Genomic DNA, 16,456 nt, shown 5'->3' on the forward strand with positions numbered 1-16,456 from the left:
GCGAGGGGCCGGGGGCGGCGCGGGGCGGGCGCCGGGGGCGGCGGCTTCCTGTGGGAGGGGCCTGGCGCGCGGTTCCGGCCTCCGAGGAGGGGTGTCCCGGCTCGCGCCCGGGCGGGGTGGGCGCGGGGCCCGGCGGGAGTCGCCGGCTGCTGGCGCTTCCGGGAGGGGACCCCAGCCTGGGCGCCTGCGGGGCGGAGGAGCTGCGTCTGTGGAGCGGCCCCGACCTCGGCCGGGGAGACCGCAGGCTTCCTGGAAGGGGCTGCCTGAGAGTGGGCGTCTGGCTTGGAGGGACGGGGAGGAAAATCTGGACGGTGCGGCCTGGACCCCGTTCCGAGAGTCTCTTCCTCTGTCCTCTTTGAAGGCGATGGCGACCCGAGACTTTGATACCGGTCCCGTTCAGTTTTTAAACTTAAGGAGGGATCCCTGAGTCTTGATCGTTGACTCTGGTCACACCCACTTTGCCCTGTTTGGGTAGGGTTTCCACTTGTTGGGAGCCTAACCCTTCAGATCGTCTTTCTCTGAGGTGCTCCCGGATCGGGTCATCCTCGAGGGAAAAAAAAAAAAAAAAATCAAAGATGTGTAGGTGCTTTGCTCTGATCATCACAAGACTTTTACCCTACAGTGTTGCGTTACCTCAGCAACGCATTGACTGCTTAAGTCTTGGACAGTTGAAAATCTACTGATACTCCTTTGACACTTTTCCACTTAGGCTTAAATTATGCAGCTTCCTTTACCACGTGACTGCTTATCTTGGCCAGCTGTGACTAGGTGGGGTGACTGAAAAGTCTCTGCTGTGTTCTTTATAACTGTGACCTAGGTCGTATTTTTTGAGGTTAGAATACCCACCTTAAGATTGTTTTTCTCAAAAAGAAAAAGAAAAAAAAAAAAAAGATTGTTCATTCCCTAGGCTGAGGCATGAAGATGGCTGCAAATTCCAGGCCAGCCTGGCCTACACCGTAACACCTAAATGAGCAAACAGGTCATCTTCTTTCCCTTCACATTAAGCTTTGCAGAAGTGAAATGAAGTTTATGAATGCAGTGAAGGAGTCAGGGTTCAAATGGGATGCTGACACGGGCCAGAATCACAGGTCACTAGGTGGAAAAAAGTATTTTGCGTTAATACATTAGGAGTTGGAAGGCTTTGGGGTATATGACAAGCATTGAAAAGCTAGTTTTTGTAGCAGTCCTGAGAGGTCATTCCCACTTCACAGAGAACAAACAGCTTAGGAGAGTTGACTTAAAATAAAAGATTTACTTTTATTCATGTGTTCGTGTGTGTTCCTGTTTGTATGTATGCCATGTGTACGGTGTGGGTGCCCACAGAGGCCAGAAGAGAGAGCATTGGGTCCCTTGGAGCTAGAGATACAGGTCATTGTGAGCTTTTGGACTTGAGTGCTGGGAACTGAACTTGGTCCCCTGGAAGAGCAGTAAATGCTCTTAACTGCCAAACTATGTACATTCTTTTAGCCCCGACCTTACTTCATTTTGTTTTTCTTCCTTGTTTACTCATCTTCCTGCTAGACTGTAAATCATTCAAGGGCAGTGATTGTATTTTACATGGCTTCCTTGGTTGCTAGCCTCATGCCTGGTATGTTATGAGTACTTGGTCAGTGTTTGAGAAATAATTGAGGTTTTAAAGGTCACGCTGCTTGCTGTACCTGCTGAACAAGGGGTTTGAACTTACCTTTTCTGTCTCTTTCTTTGGTCAGTGAAGCTAACTCTGTTCTGTGTTATTGGCCCGTGGGAAAACAAGGAGCATGGGGAGGAAAAGCTTGGCTTGGCTTGTCAGTCTCTTTCACTTTTTTTTTTAATATTGTTGTTGCACTTTGCACCTCACCACTGAACTATAACCATAGCGGTTCTTCTTGTGATTTTATTTTTTCCTTTTGAAACAGAAATTGCTTGTCGTGGCCTCAAATTCCTGTAGCTCAGGCAAACCTGGAACTCGTGCTTCTCCTGCTCTGCGTCCTGAGTGGCTGGTAGTGCAGGCCTGCACCTCCAGGGCCGGCTTAGTCTTTCAGTTAAGGACTGCTTTCCCATTTGCAAAGACCTTAGGCCATCATCTCATTTTTATTTTTTGGTTATTTATTTGAAACAAAGTTTCATAATGTAGCCCTAGCTGTCCTACAACTCACAAAGATCCACCTGCCTCTGCCTCCAGAGTGTTGTGTGCAATTGACTATGCTCATCCTTTCTTTTCTCTTTTCTTTTTTTGAGACAGTATCACACTGTTCTTTGGCTTTTTGACACAAGGTAGGTTATAACCCAGGCTGGCCTCAAACTGGTTATAATTTTTGTTTTGTTTAGTTTTTTGAGACAAGGTTTCTCTGTGTAGTGTTGGTTGTCCTGGACTCTCTTTTTAGACCAGGCTGGCATAGAGATCTGTCTACCTCTGCCTCCCAGAGTGCTGGGATTACAGGCATGGGCTACTTGTGCCCTACTTCAAGCTAGATAGATGGATGGATGGATGGATGGATGGATGGATAGATAGATTGATAGATTCTCAGTCTCTGTCTTCCAAGAGTTAGGGTTGCAGGCCTTCATTCACCACTGTGCCTGGCCCAGCATCTGATTCAATTCCTGTGATCTGAGAAGGTTGCTTTTATTCTATGGATGATGAAACTGAGGCTTTCTGAAGTCCCGACTTAAGATTCCATAACTAGTGAATAAATGCAAGAGTTGGTTTTTTCCTTCAACCATGTGGGTCTGTGGAACTGAGTTCCAGTTGTCAGGCTTGGCAGCTCACCTTGGTAGCTAACGCCTTTACCTGATGAGCTGTCTTTCCCACACCTGTTTTTTTTTTTTTTTTAATTTTTATTTTTAGACCTATTATTTTTAATTCATAGAAGCAATGGAAAGTTTCATTTTAAAATAGTTTTCGAATATAAAAAGTGTGCTATTAGTCTGTGTATAAGTGGCATATACCTGTAAGCCAAGCATTTGGTAGGCAGAGGCAGGAGGATTGCTGCAAGTTCAAATGTTCAGGTATAGCTTGGGTTACAAGAAAGAAAGAAAAAACAGAAAGAAATAGAATAGGGTCAGAGAAAATATTGTAAATGTATAACACAACATGTTAAGAAAACCCTGCCGACACTCTCCTTCTTTATTGTCTCAGTCCATTTTGTGGTGTGGTAACAGACTGTCACACACAGGGTAACTTACAAACTGTACAAGTTTGTCTTAGGAGTGGAGGCTGGGAAGTCTGAGATGGAGGGGCCACTTTTGGAGGGCCTTCCTGCTATGTCATTCCCTGGTAGATGACAAGAGAGCATACACATGGGACTAAGAGCCCTGTCATATGTCCTTTCAGCACTAGACCTCTGATGACCTAATCTCTTAAAGGTCCGTCCTCCCAACCCTGTTGCACTGGGGATAAAGTGTTTCTACTATGTACCCTTGGGGGAAGACATTCAAACCATAGCTTATGCCACGGTTGTCTTTTCCCAGGAAAATATTCTTCCTTCAGTGGATATTTGCACGCCCTACTTTATTACAGGCATTGTTCTGGGGTTGGACCACTCAGTGCGGAGGCCACTGACCACGTGGTCATCAAATCCTGGTACAGCCTGTGATGTCAATACATCAGATTTTGGAGATTCAGCATGAAAACTGCAATGTGGCATTGATTTTTTGTTTGTTTGTTTGTTTGTTTTGAGACAGGGTTTCCCTGTGTAGCCCTGGTTGTCCTGGAACTCACTCTATAGATCAAGTTGGCTTCAACCTCAGAGATCTGCTTCCCTTTGCCTCTGGAGTGCTGGGATTTCAGGCGTGTGCCACTACTACTGGCTTGCACCAATGTTTTTATATTCTAATAAAATCATAGAATGTAATCTATAAATACATTCTATAAGTGCTAATATTTTATATTTATTTTGTTAAAGACAGTGTAATAATGAGTTTCAGCTGGGCGCAGTGACTATGCCTGTAATCTTAGCACTCCTTTTTTGAGGGGTAGGTCTCACACTTGCTCAGTACTCAGGCTTTCTGGAACTGGTATTGTAGCTCAGGCTAGCTTCGGACTCACACTTCGGCCTTAGCATCCTGGGTGCCAGGATTACGGGTGTGATGGCTTCTGTGTGAAGTTCCCATAGGGGAGATGGCATGGACCACATGACTAGAGAGGGCAGAGTGGTCTAGGTGAAGGGATAAGCAATATCAAACGCTTGGAAGGGGAAACGTCTGTGGCAGGGTTGGGGCCCAGCCAGGAACACAACATGGCTGGAGAGGGCTAAGTAAGTTGTGAGTACAGGAAGGGTTGTGAGAAGGGTTTTGGGTGTGGGAGGAAACATTGGGCAGGTCAGAGAAGCCTTGTAGGCCTTTGTGTGAATGTTGGTTTTCATGGGATGAGTGAGACATTTGAACTGAGGAGTGGATAGACTCTCCTGCCTTTTGACAGACACACGGGGATTGTTGCATGGAGGAGAAAGGGGAGCCAGGGTAGGAGCAAAAAGATGTGTGAGGAGGAGGGCATTGCCACACTCAAGGTGAAAAACGCACAGGGGTGTATTTTGAAGCCCTGCCAGTAGGATTTGTGGAGGAGTTGACTTGGATATGGAATGTGAGAGGAGGAGAGCAGTCAAAGGTGACGCCCATGTTTTGGGAATGAACAAGTAGAAAATGGAGTTATCATTAGATGGGGGACAAGAGCTGGAGATGTGGCACAGCTGGTAAAGTGTTTGGCTAGTGCGCATGAAGCCTGGGGTTTGATCCCGGCACCGCATAAACGGGTGTGGTGGCACATATCTGCAAACCCAGCACTCAGGAGGTGGAGACTGGAGGAGGGTTAGAAGTTCAGTCAGGGTTGTCCTCCTTTGGAATCCAGCCCAGGCTATATAAGAGCCAGTCTCAGTAAGCAAAAATGTTAGGGGGAGACTGTAGGGCAGAGACTGGATTCAGTTTTGTTCACATTGTCTGTGCAAGGCCTAGTATAAACCTAAGAGAAGATGCAGGGGCAGTTAGATAGGAAAAATGGTGGCAAGCAGGGACAGGAGAGGTGTACAGGGCTGTTACTGTGTAGCCAGAGCTGAGACTGGACGAGGTCACCCAGAGAGGAGTGTGAATGTGCATCCCAGAAGAATGCTGCTGTTGAAGTAGAACTTGTGGAGTAAGTCTCAGCTGACATTGGGCCATGTCTCAAGACCACTTAAGCACTGCAGTGGATCACTAGGAACTTGGGGCTCTTTCTTTTCCTTTTTCATTTAAAGACCCCCCCCCCCCCCCACACACACACCTTTTCTTCTAAGACAGGGTAGGCCTGGCCATCCTAGAACTTGCTCTGTAGACCATGCTGGCTTTGAACTCAGAGATCCAGCTGCCTCTACTTGCCCCAAGTGCTGGGATTAAATGTGTGTGCCACCACCTGACAGCTAAGACTCTTTTTTTTTTTTTGTCTGTTTATTTCAAGACAAGGTCTCACTATGTAGCCCAGGATGTCTTAGAACTCACTATGTAGACCAGGCTGGCCTTGACCTCAAGAGCTCCTTCTGCCTCTGCCTCTCAAGTGCTGGGATTAAAGGCCCTCTTGAAAACAAGATGATGGGTTTCATTCCTTGTAGTTGAGAAGGCTGTTCTTCCAACTGTTCTCTTGCAGTACCGCTGAAATCAGCGCAAGTGCCAACTTCTTGGTTGGCAGCCTGTTTAGGAGCCTCCAAGGGTAGAAAAGAGAAAGGCAGGCAGGACACTAAATGGGTTTTAAAGTTTAAAATACCAGTTTAAAAACACACATTGAGCACAGTGCTCCCTTCCCCCAGCCTGCCATCTTATAGATTTAACACAAATGGAACTTCATACTGGGTGGGTGTGTAGTTTGAATAGGTTTGGCCGCATAGACTCATGCATGAGTTTGAATGCTTGGCCCATGGGCAGTGACATTATGAGGAGGTATGGCCTTACTGGAGTAGGTGGGGCCTTGTTAGAAGAAGTGTGTCAGTGTGGAGGCAGGGCTTTGAGGTCTTAAATGCTCAAGCTAAGCCCAGTTTAAAACACATCCAGTCTCCTCCTGGCTGCTGTGGATCAAGATGTAGAAATCTCCAGCACCGTGTCTGCGTGCATTCTGCCATGCTTCCACCATGATAATGGACTAAACCTCTGAACTGTAAGCCAGCCCCAACTACATGTTTTCCTTTATAAGAGTTGCTATGGTCTTGGTGTCTCTTCACCACAATGGAAACCCTAACTAAGATTTCAGTCCTGGACTTGGGATCTAAAGTTTTCATCAGGAAGATGGTGGGTTCATGAACATCAAGTCAGGTTGTGATCAGATCATGGCACATGTGTGGCGGTTGGAGGATGACTTTCGGGAGTCATTCTTTCCTTCTACCTTGTGAGGTGGAATTCAGATGCTCAGTATTGGCAGCAAACACGTTTTCCTGCTGAGCTGTCTTATTGTACCAGTCTGGCCCAAGTGAGCTTTTGTGTACCTGTATAATTTAGGACTGTGATAATTGTGGAATCTCCAAGAGCTGAAATCTTGTTCTCAGGGAAGATCTTGTTCTCCAACTAGACTCTGTTTAGGAGGTTGTGAGTTCCCTGTTCTCTCTCATCACTTACCTTCGTTTAGAAACAGTGATTTGAGTGTAATTGCTTTTAGGCAATGCCAAGTCTCTTGACTCAGGGCAGGCCTCTTCCGTTGGTCACTCATGCCTTATCAGACATTTGTCCTGAGATCTGTTTTGCCATCTCTGTTATTATACCTTCCATGATTGTTTGTTTGTTTGGTCGGATGTCTTTTTTCTTACTGCTTTCTAGCTGGGATCCCACTGCATGGCTGCTGACATCATCTATGAGGTGATGTCATGAGAGCAGTGGCTATCCACACCACGGCAGGCAGCCCACAGGCTGTGCATTGCCCAGGACCTCCTTAATAGTACGAGAAAGTTCTCTAGCTAGAGACTGGTGCCTCATCGGTGGGGCTGTATTGACAGTCACATCAAAAGTGAGACTTCCCCTGTATGGAGTGTTTTCCTGCTCCTTTCCATCTCTTGGTGGCTCCTTGAAGTCTTTGATGGTCGGGGCAAAAGGCAGAGCGTACAATGTCAGTCTGGCCTGTCTGCCCTGAGTGGTCAGTTTCCCCATCATCCTCAGACCTTTTCAATCACTAGTCAACTATCTTGGGGGCCAGGTTGGAGGTGGTATTGTTGGGCTCATCTCCAGTGTGCCTCAGCTGCACTGCTTTGATCTTGGGGTTCAACTTGGACTGCACGGTGGAGGTGGCTGGCACCGGTAGCCTCTTTCCGGCAGAAAGCTCACTCCAGTTTTTACACGCTGTTTGGCAAAGTTTTTGAAGTTTAGTTGTTTTTCAGTTTGGGGCTCTGGCAAATGCCAGGCAGTTCAGTTCTGGATGCTAGAAAGAGCCAAGGAAGAAGTGAAGCATGTGTGTTGTAAGGTCTGGACAAGTTTGAGGGTGGGGAGGGAAGCAGAGATCTTCAGGACAGCCTCTGGTCCTCCTCTTTTTTCAGAAGAGGGGCCGGGGTTGGGCTTTACTTACAGGTAAGCCCTGCCTGTTTCTCTCTTGCTTAGGGTGCTAGGAATTGAGCTGAGGGCTGTGTGCATATTAGGCAAGCATAGCCCAGTTAGCTACAGCCCAGTGATGCACACTCCCCTCCCCCACGGTCTCTGTCAGGTGCTCAGCTCGGCTTTGGACTCACTGATGTAGCATAGGCCAGCCCTGAACTTGTGATCTTGTGCCTCAGTCTGAGGTTACAGGCATGTGGCCCTAGGCCAGACTGGCACCGTCTCTCCTCCTCCTCCTCCTCCTTTATTTATTTATTTATCTATCTATCTATTTATTTATTTATTAATTCATTCATTTATTTATTTATTTATTTTGTGTGTGGGTTGTTTTTAGGAAGTTTGGGTTACTCGTGCTGGGTGCTAGGAGTCTTTTTTTTTTTTTTTTTTTTCATTTGAGACAGGGTCTCATGTAGCCCAGCCTGACATCAAATTTACTGTGTAACTGAGACTGCCTTAAAACCTTGATCCTTCTGTCCCCCCAACCCCCTTACTTGTTTCAGGTTGGCCTGAGGATCAGGAGTCGAGGTCATCCTCGATTCCATGTAGAGTTGAGGACATTCTGGGCTAGAGACCCTGTTAGAAAACCAAAAGCAAAGTTAAAAGCAAACCGAAGTAAAGGTGAGTGGTGAATGCAGGCTGACAGCATAGTTCAGTGTGTGGAGAGGCTCAGGGCTTGCTTGGTGTGGTCAGGCCCGGGTTCTTCCATCCTGCGCCCGAAGAAGAACAAGAAACGGGCCTGGCGAGGTGGCTCACTGTGTAAGAGTACTCGCTCATCCAGAGGACCCAAGTTCAGTACACAGTGGCTCACAACTGCCTGCAACTCCAGTTCTTGGGGATCCAACACCCACTGGCCTCCATGGGCACCTGCATGCACCCGGTGCAGATAAGAACTCATGCAGGCATACCACAAACAAGTAATTTAAAAGTGAATAAAGAAATATTAAAAACCCCCAAACAAACAAGGAGAGAAAACGGTGAATTGGTTAGCCGGTCCTAACACCTCAATGTCCACAACAGACAAACGGATAAGTAAAAGGTAGAGCCGTACAGTGGAGCAGCGTTCAGCCACAAAAGGAAAGACACGTGTTACAGTGACCTGAAAACACTCTACCAAAGACAGCAGTCCCAAGAGGCCACACGCAGGTCATATGACTGCATTTGTACAAATTGTCTGTAGTAGGCAAATCCACAGGGATGAAAATAGATTGATGTTTGCCAGGAGCTGGGGGAGGGGGGTCAGGCTGGTTGTTGACAGATAAGGTTTATTTGGGGATAATGAAATAGTCTGGAATCGGAGGTGATGGCAGCTCAAACCCAAATCTAATAAAGCGCAGTGCAATTATCCACCTTAAAAGGATGAGTTTGGGGTGAGGAATGGCGCTTAGTCTGAAGGAGGTCCTGGGTTCTGTCTCCAGCTTCTTACAAACCAAGTTTGGTGTCTCGTGCCTGTCATCCCAGGCCCTCGCTGTGAAGGCAAGAGGATCTGAAGTGCAAGGCTGCATAGTGAGTTCGAAATCAATCTGGGCTAAAGAGAACTTGTCTTTTTTTTTCTTTTCTTTCTTTTTTTTCTTTCAAGGGTCTCTCTATGTAGCTCAGTCTGTCCTGGAACTGACTATGTAGATTAAGCTGGCCTTGAGCTCACAGAGATTCCTCTATTTCTGCCCCCTGAGTGCTGTTATTAAAGGTGTATACCGCTACACCCAGTTAAGAGAATTTAACTTTTTTAAAAAAGGAGGTTAAGCCAGGCATGGTGGTGCACACCTTTAGTCCTAGCGCTTGGGAAGCAGGGGCAGAAGCAGGTGGCTCTCTGTGAGTTTGAGGCCAGCCTGGTCTACATATCAGGTTCTAGGATAGCCGGTGCTGTTACAGAGAGAAACCTAGTGTTGAAAACAAAAACAAAACAAAAAGAGAGTAAACTTACGGTATATGAATTATAATTTAGGAATAATAACTAAAAGATGATGCACTCTTGTTTCATGTGTGCCCTCTGTGGCCTACAGGGGCCAAGATAATGCAGGATCTGGGGTATAGCTCAGTATGAGAACATTTGACTAGTAATCCTGAGGTCCTGGATTTGATGCCCAGCTCTGCAAGAAAAGATAAAAAGAGAAGAAGGGTTCTTGTAGCCAACTCCATCTCCTACCTGCTCCTCTACCGTGTGTCACCCAACTTCCTCCATTGTGTCTAGCTAGGCGCATAAATAGTTCTGTACTGGACAGAGCTTGACCCAGGGCCTTTCTTGTGCTGGGCTGAGCTGCATCTCAGCATTACTCAGTGTGAAGTGGCCACAGGCTGATTTGGACCCCTGTGAAGAAAGTGGACTGAGTGGAGAGGACTCAAGGCTTCCCACAGACCTCTGCTATCTCAGGTCCCTGCTTACTAGGGCGTCTGGGCTATAGTCGTTGCTGCCTGCCTGACGTCAGCCTGTTGGGAAACAAAGTTAGTTTCCCAAAGTTTAAGGAGGGCCGCTGCCTGTCTAATTGGGTAGGCAACTGTCTAATTTGGACAACAACTGCTCCCCATACAGTCTTCTGTTTTTTATTTCTTTCAGTCTTTATTTTGTTTTTTGATTTTTTTTTTCGAGACAGTATTTTCCTGTGTAGCTCTGGTTGTCCTAGAACTTTCTGCGTAGACCAGGCTGGCCTGGAACTCAGAGGTCCCTTTGCTTCTCCCTCCTGAGTGCTGGGAATAAAGGTGTGCTGTCTTGGATTTTAAAAATACTTCCGAGTCCTGGTACTTGGGAGGCAGACATGAAGGCAGACGTTGCTACATGATGAATTAGCATGATACCCCGGGCTGTAGGAGCCCATGTCTTGAAAAACAAGATTTGGGGCCGGAAGGAGAGCTTAGTAGTTAGGAGCACTTGCATGGAATTGGAGGACTGAGGCTTGGATCCTAGCACCTATATAACTATCTGGTGTTCCTGGCCAGCTTGAGACCCAGCCTGGTGCAGGGCTGAGACAGGAGCATTAGCCAATAAAACTTGAGCCCCAGATTCAAGAAGAGCCCTTGCCTCAGAGGAGTAACGGGAATGATAGAGGATGACCCTGAGCATCCCTTTCTGGCCTCTGTGTATGCACGCGCATGTGTGTGTGCCTACACACAAGGTAGGAAAATCTTGAACAAAACAAAAACGCCTGTCAAGATTTACGTGGAGGGCAAGTTCAGAGATAAAATGCCATTTTATTATTTATTTAGAGATTAGGTAAATTGTCCCAAATTAGTAAAGGAAAGAAGTTTTGGAGCCTACATATGCAAAGGGTGAAGCCTTTGCATATGTAGCCCTCGGTTATATTTTAACGTCGTGGGCTTATTAGCTAACTCCATTTTCCTGACTATTTTCTTCTTTTTCCCTCCTTCCTGTTTTCTCCCCCTCCTCTGTCTTTCAGATTTGTATGTAAACACTTCCTCATTACTGGCTAGAAAGAGTTAGTAGCTATCTCTTTGTGATTCTGAATCAGCTGAACACATTCCATGCTCCTGTGGTGTGCATTGAGGACATGAACCCAGTACAGTACTCATTTAGATCATGTTGACAGTGAGACCCTGAGACAAAGGCCAATAGGTTGTAAGTTGGGTCAGTATCTCTTATTTATTTATTTATTTATTTAGTTAGTTACTTATTTATTTTTTATAGCGTCTAGCAATATAGCCCATGCTAGACTCAGACTTTGGCGTCTGTCAGGACCGCCTGTGTGTGGTTCACTGATGGGAACCAGCACACCCGTCAGACTGATGTCCATCTTCGACGCCTAGTTGTGGGTACTTTCTTTATATGTGCATTGCAGAGGTTTTCAGTTCACATGGCCTACCCTGTAATGGTCCGATGTATCTGGCTAATGGGATGTGGAATGGCAGACAAAGCTCGCATAATAACAGATCTGTGTTCATAAAGAGCGGGCTATAATTATGAAGGACTGGAAAAGAATGTGTTGGAGTTTTGGGCCCTATGTCTCCTATGTGTTCAGCTGGGTTTGTTCTTTCTGAGCTTTCTTAGCATTTATCCTTGATTTTGTTTTGGGGCTGTTAGTTGTAGATCTAGATACTTCAGTTTTTCTGAAAAGCCGTATGGGGGCTCCAAGTTTCACTGTCTAGAAGTTTGGAACAAAGGCCAAAGTTCAGGAGAACAAGCTGCTTCAAAAACTACCCTGACTTCAGTTGCCTTAGGGGAAGAGAGCGTCCCAACAGACATCAAGATTTTTAAAAATAGTCTTTTGTTTTTTAAAGTCTGTAAATAGTGGGCTTCCAACTTTTAGTGCCGTACCCTCTGGTAAAGCACCGACCCCAGGGCCTAATTAAAATCATCCAGTGTACTGTCATTTCCCCTTTAAGATTGTTGTTCACTTAAAAAATAGGGTCAAACTTCCAAAATGGTTCAGAGACTGAGATTACTGTCATGAGAATGGCTTGGGAGGGATGGCTCAGTGGTTAAGAACCACCGCACCCAGGTTTGGTTTGCATCACCCACGTGGTGAGTCATTCCCCATCCATACCTCCTGTTCCAGGGATTCAGAAGCCTTTTTCTGACCTCCAGGGCCACCAGGCACACAATGGTACACACACACACACACACACACACACACACACACACAGGCAAAACACTTATAAAAATCTAAAAAAATATATTAAAAGATAAAATATTGCACATACAGGTAAAGTTTCGCAGTCTGATTCATTTCCCAATTTCCCTGCTCGCCGCCTCCTGTCCTGTGCAGAGGGGACTTCCGGCTGCAGTGGCTCCTTCCTTTTCCAGGCTGTCATGTTTCCTGTATGTCCCCTGTGACACCGTTGTTCTGTGCAAGTTCACCTGTTCACCGTACTTAGTTAGGCTGCATGTCCTTCTCTTTCTGCCTCCCTCCCTCTCTGCCTCTCTCCCCTCTCCCACTTTAGGAACGGGAATGTGAATTGGATTCCCATCATTCAAGGGTCCCATTTTAGAAACACACCACAATTTGAAAAGGCAGAAAACCCCAAAATAGTTGTGGGTCCTAGAAGCTAGTACTTGAGAGATGAGAGTGCTCGGTTGTGTCTGGTACTGTCTGCTCAGTCATATGGAGGGGATTGAGAATCACTGTTGGAGGTAGTGACAAGGTCTCCTGGGGTCTTGAGCTGTAGAATGCTGCACTGTTTGTTTGTTTGTTTGTTTGTTTGTTTTCCTCTCAGGAACATTCTGGAGGTTTCCACCCCGTATCTGGTAAAGATTAGTCTAGGGCCAGAGGGTTTGCCTATTGTGAGGACAGCTCTGGGTTGATGTTTTGTTTTGTTTTTGAAGCCTAGGCTAGCCTTGACCTTCCTTCCTTGCTGGAATTACAGGTGTGTGCTACTACACGAGGCTGAATATTACTGTATAGTCCAAGCTGACCTTGAACTCACAGCGAGCCTCCTGCCTTTCAAACTCTGGGATTATGTATGTAGAACACCACTCAGCCTGTGCTGCTTTACTATCAGTTTCTCTGAGACTCTGCTTCATCAAAACTCTTCATAACAATGCTCATCTTCACTCACCGCCTCACAGCGATCATGCTTGCATTGAAGGTGCAAAAACAAAGACCAGCCATGCCATTGTGCTCTTGTCTTCACGCTCTCTATCGCCACACCACCTTGGTAGAAAGGAACATTTCAATATTGAATCCTTGAATGAGCTGGCTGTGGTGGTGCACACCTAATCCCAGCACTTGGGAGGCAGAGAAAGGTGGATCTCTGTGAGCTAGAGGCCAGCCTGGTCTACAGAGTGAGGGCTACACAGTAAGACCCTGTTGGAAAAAAAAAAAAAGCAAACAAACAACCCAATAAAAAAATTCACTGTTTTTATATTTAAAAAGTTAGCATTTCTGTGTGTGTTTATGTCTGTGTGTGTTTGTGCAGGTGTCTGCAGAGGCCACAAGAGGGTGCTGGATCCCGTGGAGCTGGAGTTATAGGCAGTTGTGAGCTGCTTGATGTGTGTGTGTGTGTGTGTGTGTGTGTGTGTGTGTGTAACTGAATTCAGGTCCTCTAACACAGTAGTATATGCTCTCAACAGACATCTCTCCAGCTCCTATTTACTATCATTGCCCCTGTGTACACAGTGTGTGTGTGTGTGCGTGTGTGTGTGTGTGTGTGTGTGTGTGTGTGTAGGGCATGGGGGGATGCACACGCCATGGCTCCTGTGAGCCCCAGAGGTCAGAGGCCATCTTTGTGGAGCTGGTTCCGCCCTTCCACCATGTGAGTCCAGGGACTGAGCTCAGTTCCTCGTGTTTGTGTGGCCTGTGTTGTACATCCATGCTGAGCCACCTTGCCAGCCCATCTGACCTTTGAGCATGTCTTTCTTCATCCTCTCTGTTGATGTGTGCATATGCCACGTGCTGAGCCATAGTAATTGCTGAAGAGAAGCACTTCAGCAGGGCTGGAATCTAGAGCTGAATTGCTGCCTTTTTTTTTTTTTCTCACGAAATACCATTTTTCCTTTAGAAAACAACTGAGAAACAAATTGAAGTTTGAGAAATTGGCAGGCATTTTCTTCAAACTGAATGAAGCAAACCTGACACTCTGAGGAAAACAACTGACAGTATTTGTTGCCAGTAACAAAATTGTTCTTACAAGAAAATTAGGATTTTGGGCTAACTCTGCCATGACAGGCTTGACAGCTTTCTGCTGTTTGGAGGCTTATCTGATGAGATCACCGAAGACATTCACAAATGTGATTTTTTTTTTTTTTTATGTTGTGTAATGAAATGTGTTAAGGTTTAGAATATCTACACAGCTTAAGGAACCAATATTTTCTAAATGAAAAGTTATGATGTTTCACAAATCACATTTGAGTATAAGAATTGTTTCAAATGAGCTCTTGCTTTTAGTCCCCATGAGTGACAGACATCTGTTGGGTGCAATCGGACATCTTTTCATGGCTTTATTAGCCAATTGGGATCACTGGAGAAAAAAAAGTTTGATTAGTTGGTTTATTATTTATTCATTTATATTTTGGGAGATAAGATCTCTATATGTAGTCCTAGCTGTCCTGGAATCAGAAATCCCTATATAGATCAGGCTGGTCTTGTGGGATCTGCTTAAATGTAACAGAACTTAAAGATTGTAAGATGATAAAAATGTTATTGTGATCAAGCCACTACTGATGAATCAGGGCTGCAGACAGACTCGGGAGCTGAGCTGCGACCCTGAAGAGACACTGTACAGCATATTTAAAGGATGAAACCATAAGTCAAGGGGAACTGGGGGGAGCTATAGCAATGTCCAATTATATTTTGACATAAGGGGTTGAGCAAGGGAGTTCCCATCAATCAGGATAGGAGTAGGTTCCTGGGTCCGGGAACTTGAACTTAGTTTGACCTTAGGAGAAATTGTCCCTGAGATGTCTGGACTCAGATAACTGTTTCCTTACAACAGAAGCTGTTCAGCTACTGGGAAGTCCCTAGCTGCCCTAGGGCCTGGGGCTTTGAACTTCGATTCTTTCTATGATTAAATGGAGTCTGAAAACAAAATGGTAGTACTTAGAATTTTCTTTTTCTTGTTCCCAATACTTGAACTCACTACACAGCTGAGCATGACCTTCACCTTTTCCTGCCTCTGCTTTGAAAATGCTGGCTGTATAAGCTCGTGTTGTCATCCTGATTGCAGGCATGCACCATCATACCTCTCCTGGGGCCGAAGTTTCCTTTTTAATGCTGTAAATTTATTTATTCATTTTACATGGATGAGGATTTTTGCCTGCACGTTTGTTTGCTTTGCACATGCATACCTGGTGCCCTTGGAGTTGAGGAGGCCCTAAGTCCCTTAGAGCCGGAGTCATAAATGGTTGGGAAGTACTATGTGGGTACTAGGACTTGAATCCAGGTCCTCTGCAAGGCCCACAAGTGTTCCTAAGCACTGAGCCATTTTCCCAGCTTCTTGGGTTGAATTTGTAATCTCCTCAGCCATTGTGTAACCCGCCACTCTGCTTCCCCTGCAGTTCCACTGCGATGATATGGCATCTGCCAGCTCCAGCCGGGCAGGAGTGGCCCTGCCTTTTGAGAAGTCCCAGCTTACTCTGAAAGGTGAGTGGCATTGCATGAAGCATTTGAGGTACATCTGCCTGGAGAGTCAGGTCTTCTGAAAGAGTTTACGAATGTAGGGTAGCCTTTGTTCTCAAAAGATTATCCCATTATAACTAGTTTTTGGAAGAGAAGGCAAATGGGAGTGTGGGAAGAATGGAACTTTTGGCTAAAGTGGTCTGAGATGGTTGATTCCTTTGTTCCAGGGCTCTCCCTCTGTACAGAAATGCTCTAGTAGGTCCCATCCAGCCTCATGGCTTTAAGCACTTCCAGTAAAAGGTCACTCTTAGGTTGGTATCTCTGCTGATTGGCATCTGCAGCCCAGACCTACCTTGGAGCTCTCAGTATCCAGTAGCCTAACTGTCACCCATGAGTGAACACAGAGGACTACCCATATCTGGATCCATGCTCCTGGCTGCTGCTTCCCACAGCTCATGTTAACTTAGCAGTGGAGCTGGCATCAGCAGCCCCTGTTCCTGTTCTTGCCCAGCCCTCCCCCATGGCACTCTGTGCTGCATTAAAGTCTCCAGACCCACCTTTCTGATTCTGCCCTTTGTCTTCTTTCCTTCAGGCTGTGCTTATACAGCAGCCAGTCACCATGTTAAAATGTAAGCCACCAAGATCGCTCTGTCTCAGAGTAAAGGCTGGTGACCACTCTTTTCTCTGTTACCTTCTTTGCCATAGCCATCCTGGCGTCCTGGGTGCTCAGCTCACTGGGCAGGCCTCTGCCTCTGGGCCCTAGCACCTGCCATCTCTGAGATGGCTTTTTAGCTTGCTTAGGTCATTACTCAGAAGTCACTCTCTTCAGTGAGGCCTTCCCCACCGCCTGATCTATAGCCACAACCTGTTAACTTGCTCACATCTGTCCCCTCCCCACTTGATTATTCTCTTTTAGGTTGTCACTGTTTAACACCTGTGTA

The 16,456-nt window shown here is 46.1% G+C and overlaps 1 protein-coding gene across 1 annotated transcript in view; it reads left to right on the forward strand.

The window, feature by feature from the left end:
- Nucleotides 1-16,456, forward strand: part of Wwp2 (WW domain containing E3 ubiquitin protein ligase 2) — a 121,276-nt gene that overhangs the window by 556 nt on the left and 104,264 nt on the right. Inside the window, exon 2 of the mRNA XM_055621071.1 lies at nucleotides 15,455-15,539. Within this exon, the coding sequence (XP_055477046.1) occupies nucleotides 15,470-15,539 (70 nt within the window). The 5' untranslated portion in view covers nucleotides 15,455-15,469. The remainder of the gene's footprint in view (nucleotides 1-15,454; nucleotides 15,540-16,456) is intronic.

Source organism: Psammomys obesus, unplaced genomic scaffold, assembly GCF_907164565.1.
Source record: "Psammomys obesus unplaced genomic scaffold, mPsaObe1.curated_primary_1811, whole genome shotgun sequence".
Classification (NCBI taxonomy): domain Eukaryota; kingdom Metazoa; phylum Chordata; class Mammalia; order Rodentia; family Muridae; genus Psammomys; species Psammomys obesus.